A 17,862-nucleotide genomic window follows, 5' to 3' on the forward strand; every position below is an offset into this window, starting at 1 on the left:
GAGTCACACTCCTTAGGGCAAGGGGAGGCGAACTCCAGATCTCCAGGAGTGGTGCGAATACAAATCCTATAAGACATTGCAATACTCTGGACGACCACAGACATGAATTCCAGAGTCAGATGCATATTGGCATTTGTAGTTTTACCATAGCTGGAGGGCTGGAGTATACCTACCGCTGCCTTAGGGCATTCTCCACAACTATAAGTCAGTAAAACATAAATTAGTGATAGCCGTGCTATGTAGAACTATGGTGCAGAGACTAACTAAATCAGACATGGCAAGCAAGGTCTACTTTACAATTTATCACTGTAGGTACATTGGAACAATTGCCACTTAAAGTTCAGATCAGTTTCAAGGCATTAAGGCAAGTTATTTTTAGCAATCACAACCAATGAAATCCGATCATCACATGAAGAAAACAATTGTTCGAGCGAATCTAAACCAAAGAACAAAAATGTAACCTACTGCAGCTTAAAGCAGAACTCTGGGCACAAATGTTATTAAAATGGGCTGGAGCAAGCGCTGTGACAGCCGGCCAGCTCCTAGGATCGGGTGAGTTTAATATTTTTTTTTTAACCTAGACAAAAATAAGCAGTTTTAATTTTATTAACCTGCAAGGGTTAATTAAATTTGTGCTCGGAGTTGTGCTTTAATATTCCTTAGATGTGTTGGCTGCATTCCTTTTTTTTTTTTTTTTCAGGCTTTGGTTCTCTTTTTTTTTTTTTTAGCACCTGGTTATCCTTCCAGTAACAATATTGCTGTCCTAGGGTGACAACATTCACTCACCATATTATAATAATAGAGCAGCGGAGTTGTCACCCTAGGAGAGAACTATAGCACAGGGTGTTCTATAGTCCTGTCCCAACTCCTATACTTCTCCATAACACAAGGGGACATGTTCTGTAGTCCAGAAATGGGAACAACACAGGCAGACAGCACAGGAAGTTATCCTCAGGACTTCTTTTTTTTGTACTTATCCAACAGATAAAAATATCACTGAAAGTGTTTTGTTACAACAGACCAAATGGGAGCAAATGACATAAGGCCATGGTTAGAGTTTACATACACTTTAAAAGGTATATAACAAAGGCGCTATAAATTTGGTAAACCTAGCCATATGTCTTTCCAATCAGTGTCACTACGATTTTACCCTTCTGACCAGCACAGTTTTAGTACGCTTATCCATGGATGATAACCTGTAGACCTGCTAACAGGCTTCTTTGTGCCAAGACAGCAATCAGTTTGTGTGCGTTGCTCAGGTAAGGAGAGCAATAACACATTCCATGGCTGCTTTGTGACAAGAGGTTCATTGGAATCAGATTTTGAATACAGACAGGGAGTGGCAGCTTGTTGAACACTGATCCTGCAGCTTATTTTAAGCACGTATTCCCGAGCGGAGGGCAGATGTTGCAACAGACTTAACCGAGGCTTAGAGGATCTTAAACTCTCAACGCTGTCCCCGTGCATAACCTCACAAAGTAAGATTTCCACCTTGTTCATTATCAGGAGACCAGAGAAAAGTAGCTTACAGTGTGACTGACAGGTGTCAAACCCCGAGCTGGCTAACAAAAAGAATACAGTATGTTTAGGAGAAGATGGCACCTGGTACTCACCTGAGCAAAAGGTGAAAGAGAACCAGTCAAATCAGCAACGCAGGCACGAACGACTTACTTCAGTGTAGTCTCACCTTCACCATCAAAATGATGCTTGCGATATCATTCAACCCCATTACAGAATAACCGCTAAATGCACTTTAAACTACGCAGAGGTCAAGGGGGTGAATACTGCTAATTCTGCATAGTAACACTCCCTCCAGAAAAGGCAGACTAAGCCCTGTCTTATTTACACTGCAACTTCCAACAGTCATTCATGAACACTCAAGGCAGGAAAGGCTAGGTGGACTTTAGTCATTTCGCAACAGATAGGCAGGTATGTTAGAGAATGTTTATATACGCCCTAAGAAATGTCACATCACCTATCGTCATTTCATTGTCAAAAGGAAACAAGTTGTCAATAGGCACACTTTGTCAAGGTCATATGCTCAAGTTATAAATACACAGTGGCATTGTAATAGTGAGTGTTATAGTTGTAATGTTTATTTTACATCTATTTTTTAAATATTTTGAATCTAGAATTTTTAATGCATCACACTGAATGAAAAATAAGGACAATCCTGCTAATAACCCAATGTATTAAATACTCAGCTTCTACTTCATGGACCAAGATGCTGAATAAGAGATGAAACAATTGAGTAAATCCTGGTTCCTGCGCAGTTCTTGCCCGTGTTCACAGCAGTTTGCAGCCTTTCACTTTGTGACTTTCTACAAAGTTACAGTGTTGCAGAGATGAGACTGAGGAAATGCTTTGTTCTGCCTGCAGCAGACTAAAGGCTCTTTTTCCCACAGCCGCTCCCTCAGTCCATTTTTGACCTGTGATTACATGGATAAAAACAATGGGCTGCAATACTTCCCTATGGGTGGCAAGATGTAAGCAGACCTGCACCTATCTACATCCACCCACTTACAGGTCAGTTTAGGTTCCTCAGACTGCGTCCAAGTCTTTTACTGATCTGGCCAAATGTGGGTGGATATAGGCAAAGCACGTAGGTCTACATCCAAGCCACCCATAGGGATTGCACAAGATGGAAGACAAATCGGAACAGATACGAATGTCACATGTGTGACATCCGTATCTTTTCTGGCTAGGGGTGCGACTAATGATTATTTTCACAATCGATTAGTTGGCCGATTATTTTTTCAACTAATCAGATAAAATTAAATAAATACCATCCTTAATTTAAAATAAAATACACAAATGTAGTGTTACAACCATGAAATTTACTTCAGAATAAAACTGCATGCACAATGTTTTGCAATCGCACAACATTGCGGTACCATGAGTTCCAATTGTATTGTAAGCACATGGAGCTTGAATAGCTGCAGCCAGTGAATGACAGCTGCCAGTGGCAAGATTCCGCAGATGCCAGCTGAATGTAAAGTATAGCAGGTAGTGGACAATAGCAAGCCTGCTATTGGCCATTTTTAAACTGCAACAGCCAATAGGAGGATGCCTTATGCACTTGCCCGCTGTGTCATCCTCCCAGCATGGAGGAGCTAGGGGATCCACCCAATTAATCAATAATGAGAACAGTTGACAACTATTCTCATAATTGATTATTATTGATTAATCGATTAGTTGGTTGCAGCCCTAGTTCTGACCTGACTGATCCTCTGCTGAGTTGATGGCCCGTGTGAAAGTGATGACAACATCTCAGCCTAGGAAAAGTCATTGGACTGGAGCCTAAGAACTGAGTATTAATCTATGAAAGGTAGAGTTTTATTTTCTGAAATATAATGTTGTTGTATATTGTGTCAGGAATGTATTCCTGCAGACTTGTAATGGTACTAAATAGTCTACACTATGTTTACTTGATCACACCTTATGACGTTTCACTTCAGTCCAGGACCTTTCTAAAGCCAAAATGTGTCCTAAATTGGAAGGAAAAATTCCAAAAAAGCCAAATTTAATGAACAGATTGGGCTTGTGGGGTCCTGGATTTGCAATGTATAGCTGACTCTTAATTTGGTTATAGGAACTGCTGATGAAAATTATGGACTGTTGCAAACTTGTGGATCCAAGTCAATTGAAAACTCAGTTCCAGCCAAAACTTTTTTCCTATTTTTTTGGTGACTGGAATTTTTTTTTTATATGGAGACAAACACCTTATTTTAACAATGACAATTGAATGCACATCCCTTTAGAGTAGAAAAGAATCATGACCAGGTAAGACCTAAATGTGGTGCCGTGTCTAAACAGTCCAGTACAAGTACTGTAGTAAACCTCTGATTTCACTGCTTGTAAAAGAAACCTGTGCACAGGGATTACTTTTCAGGAATGTTGCATGCTCAGACAGTGCAGAACAGGGGTAATGTATAATTGTGTCACAAAACTCAGAGTCAAAATGTACGAAGAGATTCCAGGTGGTTTTGTAAATGACCCCTCCAGTGGTAAATAGCATTCTAGTGTATGGTCAGCTTAATAGTGTTTTATTGTTCAAGGTTTTACCATACACGATAGTAACGTAAAACAATTATGGAATCTAAATAAGGCCTGGATAATTTTATTGCAGTTAAATATCCAGAATCATAAATAGTAAAAACACAATATTTTGATCCTGGAATCGAACCGGCTGCCCTTGGTGGCCATGAAAGGAAATCTAATTTTTTTTTGTGCCCCGAGTGGCAAAATTGGCAACAGTTGTCCAGGGAGTTGATTTTTTGCCCTCCCCTGAACTAAACTGCCAGGATTGAAAGAGGATGCACTGGACTGATATACCAGCCTTTTTTATAACCAACTATATAACTATGGTTATCTACCCTTGACCTTATATTAGTAGTTTTCTCAAGAATATGAAAGTGGCGCTAAACAATGGCCAACTCCATAATCAACTCTGCATTTTAGACCAGACACTTCAATCTGTCGAGCATTTTTTGACTGCTTACCTCCTTCACTGCATGTCCTGGAATCCAAGCTGTCCAAAGAACCTGTACTGAAGCTGGCATTGATGTTCACATTTGAGTTGCTCACATTTGTGCCTTTAAAAGATTCCCCCAAGCTCTCCACAGAACCAAGACTCATATTCTCCAGTTCGGAGTTAATCTTTTTCATTTTCCTTGGAAAAATAACATGGTAATGTCAATAAAAACATTCAGCTTGAATATCTGCTTAGAGATAGTAACAATGGTTATGTCAAGGTCATAAACAAAGGCTTAAAGTGAATCTGTGCTTTGCCTATGATGGTGCAGGCTCATTTTAATTTCCCCTCCACAGCAGCACATACTCCTCCTTCCTTTAACCCCCCTGCTGCTTCATTCAGCCAGCAGGAGTAATGAAACCAAGCCCAGTGGATACTTCACGCAACTGTGCCTGAGTCCATCACCAAGCAGCAACACTGGGGTGAATGGGTGTGTGTGGCATGCTTCTCCGTACCCAAAAGTACTGAGTATGTTCTTGACTCCCAAAAGGCTGAACAAAGTTTTTGGCGTGCAAAGGAAAGGCAAATATGTCAGTGTCAGCTTGAGAAAAGAGCATTAAAGTGACACCAAACTCAGGAGTTAAATCTTAAAAATGCATTCAAGTACCTTAATTATTATCAAAAATGTATCTTATTTGTGCATTATTCAGCTGTAGATCCTTAAATTATTTCTGAATTCACGGTGACATTGTCTTTCCTTCTGGAGGGTGGCTACTTTTGTTCCCTATGGTCCCTGTGTATTGTAGAGTAGCCACCGCTCCAAGCTTGCTCCTGTGATGGACTTCAATCCCATGTTTAGTTTACTAACTTGTATTGAAATTGTAGTCCATCTATATAGTGATACTATAGTTTAGTGTCACTTTAGAGTGATCCTGTTGCTTTGCCTTGCATGGGAAAAGTGCAGGTTTGCTTTAATAAAAAAGATAGTATAAACCCAAGATTACATAACTCCAGTGAATAACAGGACGCATACAACACCATGTTCAAAATGGATATGTACTTTGACTATATAGGTTCACTTTATAGCAGACAGCACAAGTGCCCTATACATCCCTTCCCCATGTTTTCCGCTGCCCTGATCGACCGCCAAGCCCAGCTAAACTACTATGTATGCATCTATGATATAAAAATTTACCCAGTAGTAAGCAACCTGCCCATCCTTGCATTACAGTACTCAGGCCTGGCAACTGGCCGCTTAGGCTAGTCATGTACGGCGCCAATTTTGGCTAATTGCTGCTGGATTAAAAAAACTTACTGAGTTGGGTGAAAAATTGTTGGCTTAACAGTGACTGCATCCTATGAGATGCAGTCATCGTTTGGGTATTTAAGAAGCCATTATGAATACAATAGCCTGCATATGAGATTCCTCCGGCCATGCTGTTTGGCATGTGTAAGGCATCTGGAATATGCGGTCCAGTTTTGGTCACCAATCCAGAGAAAGGATGTCCTTGAACTGGAGAGAGTCCAGAGAAGGGCAATCAAACTAATTAAGGGGATGGAGGACCAAAGCCATGAGACAAGGTTACTAACATTTAAACATGTTCATGCTGGAAGTGAGGAGATTAAGGGGGATACGATTTTCTTGTACAAGATGTTCAATGGTGATAGCAACATCAGCAATAAACTCTTTACGGTAACCTCCATAACAAAAACTAGAGGCCATCTAAAACTAGTGGAGAAAAAAGTGGAGTGGGCTTCTTCACAGTAAGAGCGTTTAGGGTCTGGAACTCGTTGCCACAAGCAGTGATCTCAGCTAAGAAAGTTGAATCGTTCAAAAAGCATTTGGACTATTTCCTCAGAGACCGCAACATACAGGGGTACAGGTATACTTAAGAAGATGGCACATGGACTCGTACACATGTAGATTCACATACATACACGCTATAGGTTGGACTTGATGGACCCGTGTCTTTTTTCAACCTCAAATGCTATGTAACTATGTAGCTTTAGGCACCCATTGCTGTATTGTGAAAGGTGTGTCACTTTCCCCATGGCTAGAAGTACTGACTCCTTTCAGGCAAATACAGAATGCTTACCCTGGCTTCTATAAAAGGAAATTTGGTATGCTGCCTGATCTGGGCAAAGTACAGGTTCACTATGAGCACATAACGGACTTAACTAGAATGACTATAGCTGCAGGATTCCCTTGTACCTAATTTTCTAGGAAAAAGATTTAAGAAGAAAATCACGTACGAGTACAACACAAATTCCTAAAGTGAACAAAACAGGATGTGCAAACGGACAGATCCTGCTCTCTATCTTAGAACTGCAAAAATCAAAGAGAAGAAAAACTGGTTTTTCCTTTTCTCAAAAATGCACTTTTCAAGCGAAGCAGAAGGAAAGACTATCCGTGCTGCCATGCCAAAGCAATATAATGCATGCAAACAAAAATGATATTTATTCCACAACAACAGGGTATATGTTTAATGTGGCATCTGACGTGGGTTAATATTTTTAGCAATATTGCAGATGGAATTGGAGAACTTAGGAAACCAAATGATTCCAAACAACATAATTCATGCATCAAGAAAAAAAATAAAAAAAGACAAAAGCTTTTTATACACAACTCTAAACCTGTGCTTGGCTAACATTGCACATATTTCTGGGTGATTTTACTCCGGGCATGTACAAAATTAAAAGACAAAAGATAGAATCTCTCTAGAAATGTGTGGTAATGTAACATAGGCCTGTCATAATTAAGTAGAAGGACTCTGAAAGCAGACATTGTCATAAGGCATGTGTGTTCTCCTTGGAAAGTTATCATTAACCATCTTACTCTTCTTTCCATTTTTACATTTTCTTAGGCTAAATGCAGAGAAATGATCACTCATAGAATGGGTAAATAGCAAAGTATATTTGTGCAGGGTGCCACGTAGCAGACATCCCAACTCTCCTGGAATCTCCCGCTATTAGATAGCGGCTCTCGGCCGCACGGGAGAGAAACACTTCCTCCCGGAAAGGTTTAATCTGCTCGAACGAGCAGATTAAACCTTTCCCTGCGATAGTTTTTTTCTTATTTTCTGACATCGGGAGACGCGGCCCGACCGTCAGTCAGAAAAAAAAAAAAAAGGCATAGGAATAGGGGGGGGGGGGGCAGGGGTAGAGAGAGGGCACCTCCCTGAAATTGCTTCTTTCAGGTTGGGAACCCTGCATATTGATGAAGCCTTCTGGGAGCTATTGTTGAGCAGAGGACACACTACTGGAAGGCTCAGGGCTACAAAATGGAATGTGACTAGGCCTCCTTCCAGGACCTTGCCATGGAGGCTGTGGGAAAAGGTGGAAGGGACAGTCCACACAGAAGGTAGCGGGTCATTGTATGAATCCGGATTCAAGGACACAAGACATTCTTCGCATAGCTCACATCCCCCTCTTACACAGCTCTGCTACTAGGAATTATAAAACAAATGCCATGTAAGGCTTTGAAGTTGCCTGACACAAAAAGCACAGCCTGCACCCTGTAACTGGACGAGGTTTTGTCTCTGAGAAGTGCAGCTCATTTGGTGCCAGGAAAAGTGTGTAGAAAGGGCATGCCATCTCCATAGCAGCTACTGATGTCTAAAAATGACTCATATGATTGATCACTTAGACAGGAAAAAGCAAGCCAAAGCATCTTAACGTCTTACTTAAAAAATAAGCAGCTAGCTAAGTTGCCCCTAAACAAAATGTTAACATTTTAGAAGCCTAAATAAGTATTAAAAAAAAGTTTGAAGAACGTACGGGAACAGAATCTTTTTAGAATAAAGTCATATGGCAAATGGACCACGGAATGGAGAAGGATGTGCTGCTACCCACCACAGCTTAATACCTCCTTTATAATGAAATTGCAGCCGACATATTACAACAGGCAAATCTGCATACATGTATATTAGGGATGTCCCGATACCGATGCTAGCATCGGAATCGGGCCCGATACAGGGCATTTTGAGAATCCTCAGTATTAATCTATTACATATATAAATTTGTCCGTCATGTTTTTACATTACACTGGTTTGAATTTATTTGGGAGCAAAAGTAGGGATGCATCGAAATTTCAGCCAAAAATTCCACTTTTGGCAAAATGCCGAAAGTTCCATGCCGGCCGAAAATGCAGTAGAAAATTCAGTGCATACCAGGTTCTATCATTCCCGCTGGGCAACGGTCTGTGTGCCTTCCGATGCAGCGGCCAGCACCCAGCGGGGAGCAGAGAAGGTTTCAGGATTGCGTGATTGGAGGAGAGCTCTGTGATGTCACAGGAGGCCGAGTTCTCCTCCCACACCACCAGCTCACCCTCCTGTGACAGCAGAATCAGGATGTAGAGCGGAGTACAAACATCAGCTGATCGCTAAATGTTTGTAAATAACTGGACATAGTATAAGTTACTATGTACCAGTTATGAATGAATAGGAAGTGATCTACATAACTTCCTGTTCATTCATGATTGTGGACATGGTAACATACTATATCCACAATTTATGAATGAACAGGAGCACTCAGTAGAGAGGCTCCCTGTTCATTCAGTGCTGGGGCTGCAGAAAAAGAGATTGAGGACTCTGTGTCCTCAATCTCTTTTTCTATAAAAGGGAAATATCACTGCCTTTGAGATTGTTAACTCCCTTTGAGATTGTTAAGCCCTCACGGGCAGGGCCCTCCTTACCATCTTGTCTTGAATTGTATTGTGATTGTAATGTCTTCCTTATATTGTAAAGCGCTGCACAAACTGTTGGGGCTATATAAATCCTGTATAATAATGAAAATAATAATCAAGGGTCTGTTTAGAGCCCCCAGTTTAGAGCCCCCAGAGCCCCCAGCTCTTTTACATTTTATTTTAAAAAATTTATTTTTGGTTTCGGTCTCAAAATTCCATTTCGGTGCATCCCTAAGAAAAAGTTTTAATAATTTTCACTACTTGCCCAAAAAAATTCAAAATGTGTAAATTTTAAATGCATCTTCCTAATAAATAACAAAAAATAAGGTCAACTGATAATAAGGTTATTTTTAAAGGGGCTGTCATTGTGTAGCCTGAGATAGATGCGAGAAATTTAGATAATGTTCGCAGTCTTCTGTTGATCTAACCAAACAGACAACCTTTTGTGAATCTGGAGTCAATGATCCCATTCATCTTATGACACAGGTCAGTGACAGGAGCTATCAAGTCACACACTTGTATATAGTGTGTAGATATACAGCCATTCTGCTGCACAATGCCTCTAAGGAATGTTGTGATGACTGTTGGGAAGAGGGTGATGAGAACTCCCATCAGACACTAGTTACACACATCATTAAAGGTGAAGTGACCTTTTATATAATAACACAGCATTAGAGACTTAGGACGGTATAAGCTCCTGCTGGAAAAGAAAAGTGGAAGTGCGATTATAAATACCATCTCTGTTATATAACTTTTAAGTACAGACTATCTCTGTATAGCCTAGGTCATCTGGAGTAAAGCCTGTGCTTGAGATGTATAAATACCTGCTACATGCATATGGCTTCATTCAAGACTAGCTGGGATTATAAAGTCTATTTTTAGTTCGTAACTAAAATCACTTAGCTCTAGAAGTACTGGTTTTGCTGGTATGACATACCATAAGATAGAGCCTTGCTGCTCCAACTGGTAATTATTTGTATATCTTGGTTTTGAATGAATACAAAAGCAAACTCGCGCCTGTTCGTTGAACGGGCTGAATAAAGAAGGGGGCGTCAATGCAATGGCAGAGAGCAGAGATGAGGGGTGTTGGTACAGTGATGGCAAGGTGGACAGTTCCAAGCACGGTGGCTAATGGTACCGCAAGGAGATGTCTGGTGTGACTCCAGATGTAATCCACCTTGCCAGCAGCAGAGGTTGGACATGGGGGTTGGTGGTTTGAGCTGGCAGGCTGGAATTACAGTGCTCTTGTAAACTGTAGCAGAAGCCGGGGGTATGGCTGTTGTAGATAGTGCTCGTCTACATTTGTCTATGCTTTTCTTGCATGCACAGTAGGGACACAATGAGAGGAATTTATCTGAACTAGAGCAGACCGAATCTGGAGCAGTTGCCCATAGTAACCAATCAGCTTCTATTTTCTGTGTGTTCATTTAAAGGGACACTAAACTCTGGGGCTAAAACTTAAAAAATGCATTCAAGTACCTCAACTATTAACAAAAATGTACCTTGTTTTTGTATTACTCAGTTCTGGATCCTCAAATCATCTCTGAATTGGTGCGGACACTGTCCTTCCTTCTGGAGGGTGGCTTCTTCCCCCATGGTCCCTGTGTGTGTTGAAAAGTAGCCACTGGTCCAAGCTCGCTCCAGTGATAAACTACAATCGCAATACAAAATTAGTAAACTACACATGAGATTGTAGTCCATCAAGGGAGTGAGTTTGGAGCAGTAACTACTCTACACCACACAGGGACCATGGGGAGAAAAAATACCCACCCTCCAGAAGGAAGGACAGTGTCAGCAGATGATTTGAGAATCTACAGCTGAGCGATACATAAATAAGATACATTTATATTAATAGTTAAGGCACTTGAGTGTATTTTTAAGATTTAACTCCTGAATTTAGTTTTTTAACTTTGAAAATGAAAGATAGAAGAGAATTGGTAAATGCACAGCTGCTCCAGATTCTTCTGCTCCAGTCTAGATAAAATTCCCCTCAATGTTGCTACCTTCCTGCAGCGACTGCACATTTTGGTTTACCCCAAAGACTACACTACCCCCAGAGTGTTAATAGATTATTAGCAATGGGACACTTTCTTTGCCGGGAGCTGATTGCTGGTATCTAGAAAGCAGTTTCTCAAGCAGGAAGAAAACAAAATCAGTGGAATCTCCTAACAATTATGAAAAGCCAAGAAACAGGGGAGTCCGATTCTTTAATTTATCCAGCCTCAAACACAGGAATCCATGTTTCTATAGCGCCACCTTCACAAAAGTTAAATAAATATTTGGTATTGGGCACCGTGTATAAGCAAACTTTGCAAGTACCAGTTAATTTAAACATTTTAAGAGCGTATCCAAGCTTAATGCGTCAGAGAAAATTCTATTCCTGTAGGTCTTCCTCAAAATTGACTTCCCCTAATAATTGGCTAACCACTTCAGTCTCTATTATGCTGCAATAGTGCTCCCTCAGCATCAAGACAATGTAAATATTGTGGGAATCTATGTAGTAAGGTATCTACAGAATCAGGTGCACATTTAGTAAAACTCAGGCAGCTCCTCTTTTTGTGGGTCCCCTATGCCTGAAATCCTGGTGTACTTGCTGCAGTAGTTTTGCAAACATCGGACACACATTTTGCCATTGCCCTTGTAATGGTTATCCACTTAAAACATGCTCACAATTAAGAACTGATCACGTGAACAATTTATTTTGACTCCAATGAGAAGGAGGAGGGGGGAAAATGTATAACTCAAGCTATGATCTGGAGTAAGTTTGTCCTATTTGAAGTGCCTACAAGGTTAATATACTGTATATCATGCAGTTTAAAAAGTACTGTCTACATATGGCAGCACTTAAAACACACTGTGGATATGACTAGTGGAATTTGCTAGTATTTCATTCTCTCAGTCAAAGCTTTAACAAATGGTAACCCCAAAGTAACTGGATGGATGGGGCTGGTTTATGTGATGTGTATACAAATAAGTCTCTTCAGGTATAAACGTTTTCTAGATGTCGGTTTCAGCTTTCATTAGACCAGTATGCTCTGGTAATGAGAACAGAATAAAACATCTTATAACCCCAGGCTACAAGCAGTGAACACATTACTACAGTCCACATTCCTGTAGTTATAAGGCTAACAAGTAGCTGTTTACTGGCTGTACTCAACTTTCCTCCGCCTTGGGATTACCAGTTAATCTTACCATCAAACACAATTTAGGTATAATTTACAGTGAACAATATACAGAGATGTATTATTAAGACCTTGCATTCCTGAAACCTATACAAGAATTCCTAATGTTTAAAATAAACGTCTTATTTGACAACTAGAAACCTCAACGAAAGTCATACTGCTAAACTAAATGCAAATTACATGTAATGTAGAAGAAAAGAAAGTGTTTATTAAAAAGGTAGTATCTGAAATGTATATGAACAATACAATAATTGAGTATCATGTACTAAGTGCAGCATTGGCATTTGCCATTAGGGAGTGTTAGCTACTTAAACTGCCACTTCCTGATTTATTCATTGCAAAAACATAATGTCCCTAGCATGCTTTTAATATAGGTATTAAAAGAATTGATAACCTAGGTAACAAGCTTGCGTGTATATGTATGAGAAAATTAGCTTGGGAAAAAAGGCCCAACAGGCTAGTATCACTTACCTGGGCTGTTTTTTTGGTGGAGGGGGTGGGGGTTGATTGGAGCCTTCAGCTTCGCTATTTACTTTTGAAAGTTCTACAGGACAGGAAGCAGATTTACTCATGCCTTTATGACCCTTCAGGTCGTGCAAGGTCTCATTGTCTTCTTTAACAACAGTGCTGGATGCAACAAGCTGTGCACTGCTTACAGCACTTGTCCTTGACAGTATCAACCCAGATGACGTCTCCTCCTCCTCTTCCTCATCAATTCTGCATTGTCGGCTCCATGTTGTGGGGTAGAACCTCTGTCTGCGATCTCCACTCGCTAAGCACCTGTCATTCATCTCCAAAGATTCCTTTTTATGGGAAATAGAGGATAAGATCCCAGACGTGTGTGTTGGGGAGGACACTCTGGGAATAATACATTCTTCAGATTTGTTCAATTTGGATGGTACGGTGAGGTTGGTATTGACCTGGTATTTCTGAGCCAAGGAAGATTGGTATTTTCTATTCTCATCAGATTTTGCTTGGTTCCTTTCTCCCCAGACAAACGTAGGCGACAGACTAAGATTCTCGACAGATGATGGACTACTGCATGCCCATTCAACTCCAACTGCAGAGTCTGGACTGCTCAAATAGATTGTTCGGTTGTCTTCCTCTGTGTGGGCAGCCATGACAGTTATCCTGGCAGCCACATGCGTCACTGACTCTTGAAGTATTCTGTCATTGCTTACTAAGTGTTGATCCTTGTTGGCATCCTCCTCTCGTTTGTTACCAGTTTTCTCTGCCTGCCCTATACTTCTTGCTACAGCTTTGTCTGAAATAGCTTTTCTTTTAGTGCTTTCAGCATATATTGGCTCATTATTCTTTTCACCCGCAGGTATTGTAGATAAGTGAAACTCAGAAGTCTGGAAATCGGCAATAGCTGGTGATACAAGTGGACTGATGCATGATCGCGTCTCTGACTGGTTGTCTGACTCAGATTGCAAGGATACTTTCATTCTGCTAAAATACATGCTCTTACTAGATCCCAGGTCTGAGGTATGGCAGTTTCTGCCATCGTTCACAGGTCTTGTTTGGTTGCACAATCCTGCAGCAACTCTGGCAGAAGTTTCACAAGCTGCATTGCCTCTGGAAAGAACAGTTCCATTGGTTGATGGCCTGTCAGCAATAGACTGTGTTCCACAGCCGTAACTGCTGGAACTATTTGAAGAAAGCAAAGCCGGTTCTCCTCGAAAACACTTGAGTTTCTCAATATTTCCATTGCTGCCTTCTCTTGAAAACTGGGTAGCTTCCTGTGGGGAAGTTGGCAACTTTTCCTTGAGAAATACAGCTTTGTCAACTTGACCACCGAAGTGGCTCACATATGTCAAATTGTGTACAGCATTAATTTCAATCTTTTTATCAGGATTTGTCAGTTCATTGAAAACATATTTTGATGGGTCACCAGAAGAACCATAATTGTGCTTGAAAGGCTTGCTAAAGTTATCCAAAATAACCTTTGAGATATCCCCAGATTTCAAAATCGAATTGCCTGTTGAGGACACTTTCCAACTCACCTAGGGTAAAAAAGAAAAAATCAATATACTTTTGTAATGTAGATATCATGAGCATACTGAATATGCAATAATTTGTGAATTTATATATCAGGGATAATTCTATAAATGTTATGGATTACAATTTTGTACTTCGCCAGCCAGTTATCTTTGCCATTCTCAACCCGCTTTTATAAACACAAGCCCTTGCCAATTTAAGCTTTATGTCTGCCACATTTTATTTTCCCTTGCATAGAGTGGGAAAGGGGGGTTGGAGCCTCTATCTAGTTTTATTGCTACCTGGAGCCCCGTAAGAGAGAGGTCCCCTCATCTGTTAGGGCAGGAAGTAATGAGAAGTCTCTCCAAATGGGGACACACGCCAAAATAAAAACACCTTTTTAGCAAAATGGGCTATATTTTCTCTCTGTCTATGCATTCCCCTTTACACAGGCAGTCCAATCAGATCCACCTGTCAGTTTTTCAGGTGGATCTGGTCAGAAAACAAAGTAACCCTATGGCAGAATTAAACGGACATGTGCCCATTTACATTCAATTACCTCAAAGTCCTCAGAATTCTTTATAAATGATAGTCCATAAAAGATCAAGCTTATAAAAGATCATTACTATGTAACAAAACATCCAATAGCTAATAATTGTAAACAATGCCATGCTAATTACTTTGCTACTGCTCTATAAACTCAGAAACGTGCAACAGTTTTTGTGAAATTGCTATTCACCATTAGCCATCTAGTCTATTCCTTTGCAATAAGAGGATTATTCCATATTTCAGGCAGGGACATGCGGTCAGGAAGTCTGAAGTTGACAACTTTTTCTCCATTCAGAGTGGCTTCCCTGCTGTGTAACCTGTCATGGATTGAGCGATGCCTGTTAATTACAGGCGGCGCTGCATCTGGCTTTTGACAGCTAAGTTAGGTTACATGGCAGCGGGCTTCCCCACTGCTTTGTGTAAACTATCATAGTGAGGCCAGAGCTGTCACAGCCTCGACTCTGTGTTAGAGGCTTGAGCTCTGTGGATGGTTTGAACCAATGGCAAAGCGCGATTGGTCCAAGCGAGAAAAAAAAAAAAAAAGAAAACACTGAGCACATCGATCTCAATGCCTTACAAGTAATGAGCAAGTGGGGGACAGGGAGGCTCCTCCCTGTCTTCCCTCTTCTCCAGACATAGCTTGTTGACTGGGTTGGGCGTCAGCGGGCTGGGGAATGCCTCACCCAGCAGGGAAGGTACCGCACATCACTGATTTCAGGATAATGGGCGGAGCCATGCACATTATTTATTTTCACCCCAATGGCAACTGTACATTCAGAAACACAGAGTGTGAAAAGTGTATTGTATAGCTATAGTCTAATGTTAGGGGAGGGCATTTATCCCAAACTGCTTTTGGTCATCATGTGCAGCGGAAATCATGGCTTCTATGAAGTAGGGCTTGAGATTCAACAAGAATAGAACTATGAAATGGTGATAAAATGGGGGTAAAAAGGAACCAAAAAGTCCCTCACTGAACCAGTACATTTTTGGGATGTGATGGAAGGAAACATGTGAATGCCTTCTGGTTTAAAAAGGTTTTACTATACCACACACTGGTTCAGTAGGTTTTTTTTAGTTCCTATTATTCCTTCTCACTATAAACTTTCTTAATCTAGTCAATGTAGCTCATATTCATTAATCTGGAATTCTATCACACAGCAAGCATTATTAATATGATTTACAAATTCAGGTGGACATCACTATGCACTGTACAAACATGTACCTGAGTAAGAGTCTCTGTGCTGTTCATCTGGGCCCACTCCTCTGCAGTATCTGAAGTAATCATGGTTGGCTTTACTGCTATGGTGGGCTTTGAATAAAGAGCAGCAGTCATAATGTCATCATCTTGGTTGTTATTTTCTGACTTGGTCCTAATTCCATTAAAACTTGGCAAGGCTGGCAAGTTGCCGATCTTTCCATCGAAGTGTGCTTGAGGCTTTCGGTGGTCACTTTTTGGATGAAAGCAGTTCTTGCAGGATCCAGGTTTCCAGATATGTTCCACAAACTCGTTGCACACAGACATTTTCAGGCCCTGATTGAACTGTGTTACGGATCTGTGCATGCTAAGGCCAGGACTACTTGTCTCATCTTGTGCACAGCAATGTGAAGAAAAAGAGGTTTTGTCGCAAGTCTAAAAGAAAACAAAATTCAGTTTTTATTAAAAACATCATAACTTTTTGCCGTTGGTGTTAATTGGGCAACCCAATGTACTAACTTAAATATGAACTCCAGGTAAACAGCTAAATACACATATAAGAGAGCTGTTTTACCTGCCAAATGATTTGGCTTTCTATCCAAACAGCTCTGAGATTTATACATCTCTGCCACACAGCACAGCAAGAGAAAGCGTAGTTATATATAAAAATGCTAATACAATATGAAGGGGAAATAATACAATAATAGAATATAGCACGAGTTCAAATAATTCAATTACTATAAGTTACATGTTTATTTTTTTACCACTTTTTCCTTCCTAAACTTTCCAGATTACACATTTAATGCAGTATGCCTAAATTAGACATTGCAGAACCTTAGCTTCACAGGCTTTAACAGTATGGTCTACTGGGGACCTTCAGTCTTTGTGTGGCTTGTATAGAAAACCCTCTTTTGTTCGACCTTAATCAAAATCACTAAAAAGCTCAATACATCTACACTTTTGCTTCCTAAAAATCCATTGATGTGACCAATCAAAAGGGAAAAAAAAGTTCGGATTAGGAAATCGTTTAATGCCATGGAAGGACTATGGTGATTCATCAAACACGTAGCTGAATGGTAGAGGAAGCCTGACCCAGTGTCTTATGAATCACCGTTACTTTACAGTGTGTCATGCAAAAGATATGTTACTTAGCTTTTGGCAAGTTTTATCAAACATGAACCCACCCCATGATCACGTCTATTCAACACTAAACAAGGATTCCGATACTGAATATGAGATCAGCCTATGTAAGCCAGCAACACCCTTGTGCTGAGTGACACAGTTCTGTGTGAAAACCATTAGGTCCTGCCTCCTGCTACAATACTTTTGTCGGTTTATTGACAATTAGAAGCAACACCTTGGCCATTTACCATATCAAAAAGTGAGCTTTCCTATTTCACAGCTGCATACTGATTTAGCACTTCAAACGCATACATTCTGCACCAATTAGCCACTTTCACAACAACTCATTTTTCAAAGGTAACATTAAACTAGACGTAAGCCCTAATTAAAAGGATATGTAGTTTGCTACAGCATGATGTATCATCAACAGTTGCCATTTGTAACAAACTACTCGTTTTTGCTTTTTTTCATCCTTTTGTGGCATCTCAGTCCTACAGCCTTTTTACAACCGCTTCTTGTCTGCATGTATGCACTCCACCATTGGCTGCATGGCATTTCTCAGGGTGGGTTTCCTTATGGTGACAACAGCGGATTATGCGTGCTTAATGTGCAAAGAAATGGCCGATTGCAGTCTTCATTGGAAGCTTGCGTGGCAGAATTATAATGCAGGAGTACA

The 17,862-nt window shown here is 40.5% G+C and overlaps 1 protein-coding gene across 1 annotated transcript in view; it reads right to left on the reverse strand.

The window, feature by feature from the left end:
- Positions 1-16,457, reverse strand: part of LOC108796408 (tyrosine-protein kinase SgK223) — a 20,110-nt gene extending 3,653 nt beyond the window's left edge. Inside the window, exons 1-3 of the mRNA XM_018567881.1 lie at positions 16,092-16,457; positions 12,812-14,346; positions 4,503-4,672 (exon numbers count right to left, since the gene is read on the reverse strand). Coding sequence (XP_018423383.1) covers positions 4,503-4,672; positions 12,812-14,346; positions 16,092-16,430 — 2,044 coding nt within the window. The 5' untranslated portion in view covers positions 16,431-16,457. The remainder of the gene's footprint in view (positions 1-4,502; positions 4,673-12,811; positions 14,347-16,091) is intronic.
- Between the last annotated feature and the right edge of the window lie 1,405 nt (positions 16,458-17,862).

The sequence above is a fragment of the Nanorana parkeri genome, unplaced genomic scaffold, assembly GCF_000935625.1.
Source record: "Nanorana parkeri isolate BGI_ZX_2015 unplaced genomic scaffold, ASM93562v1 scaffold1109, whole genome shotgun sequence".
Classification (NCBI taxonomy): domain Eukaryota; kingdom Metazoa; phylum Chordata; class Amphibia; order Anura; family Dicroglossidae; genus Nanorana; species Nanorana parkeri.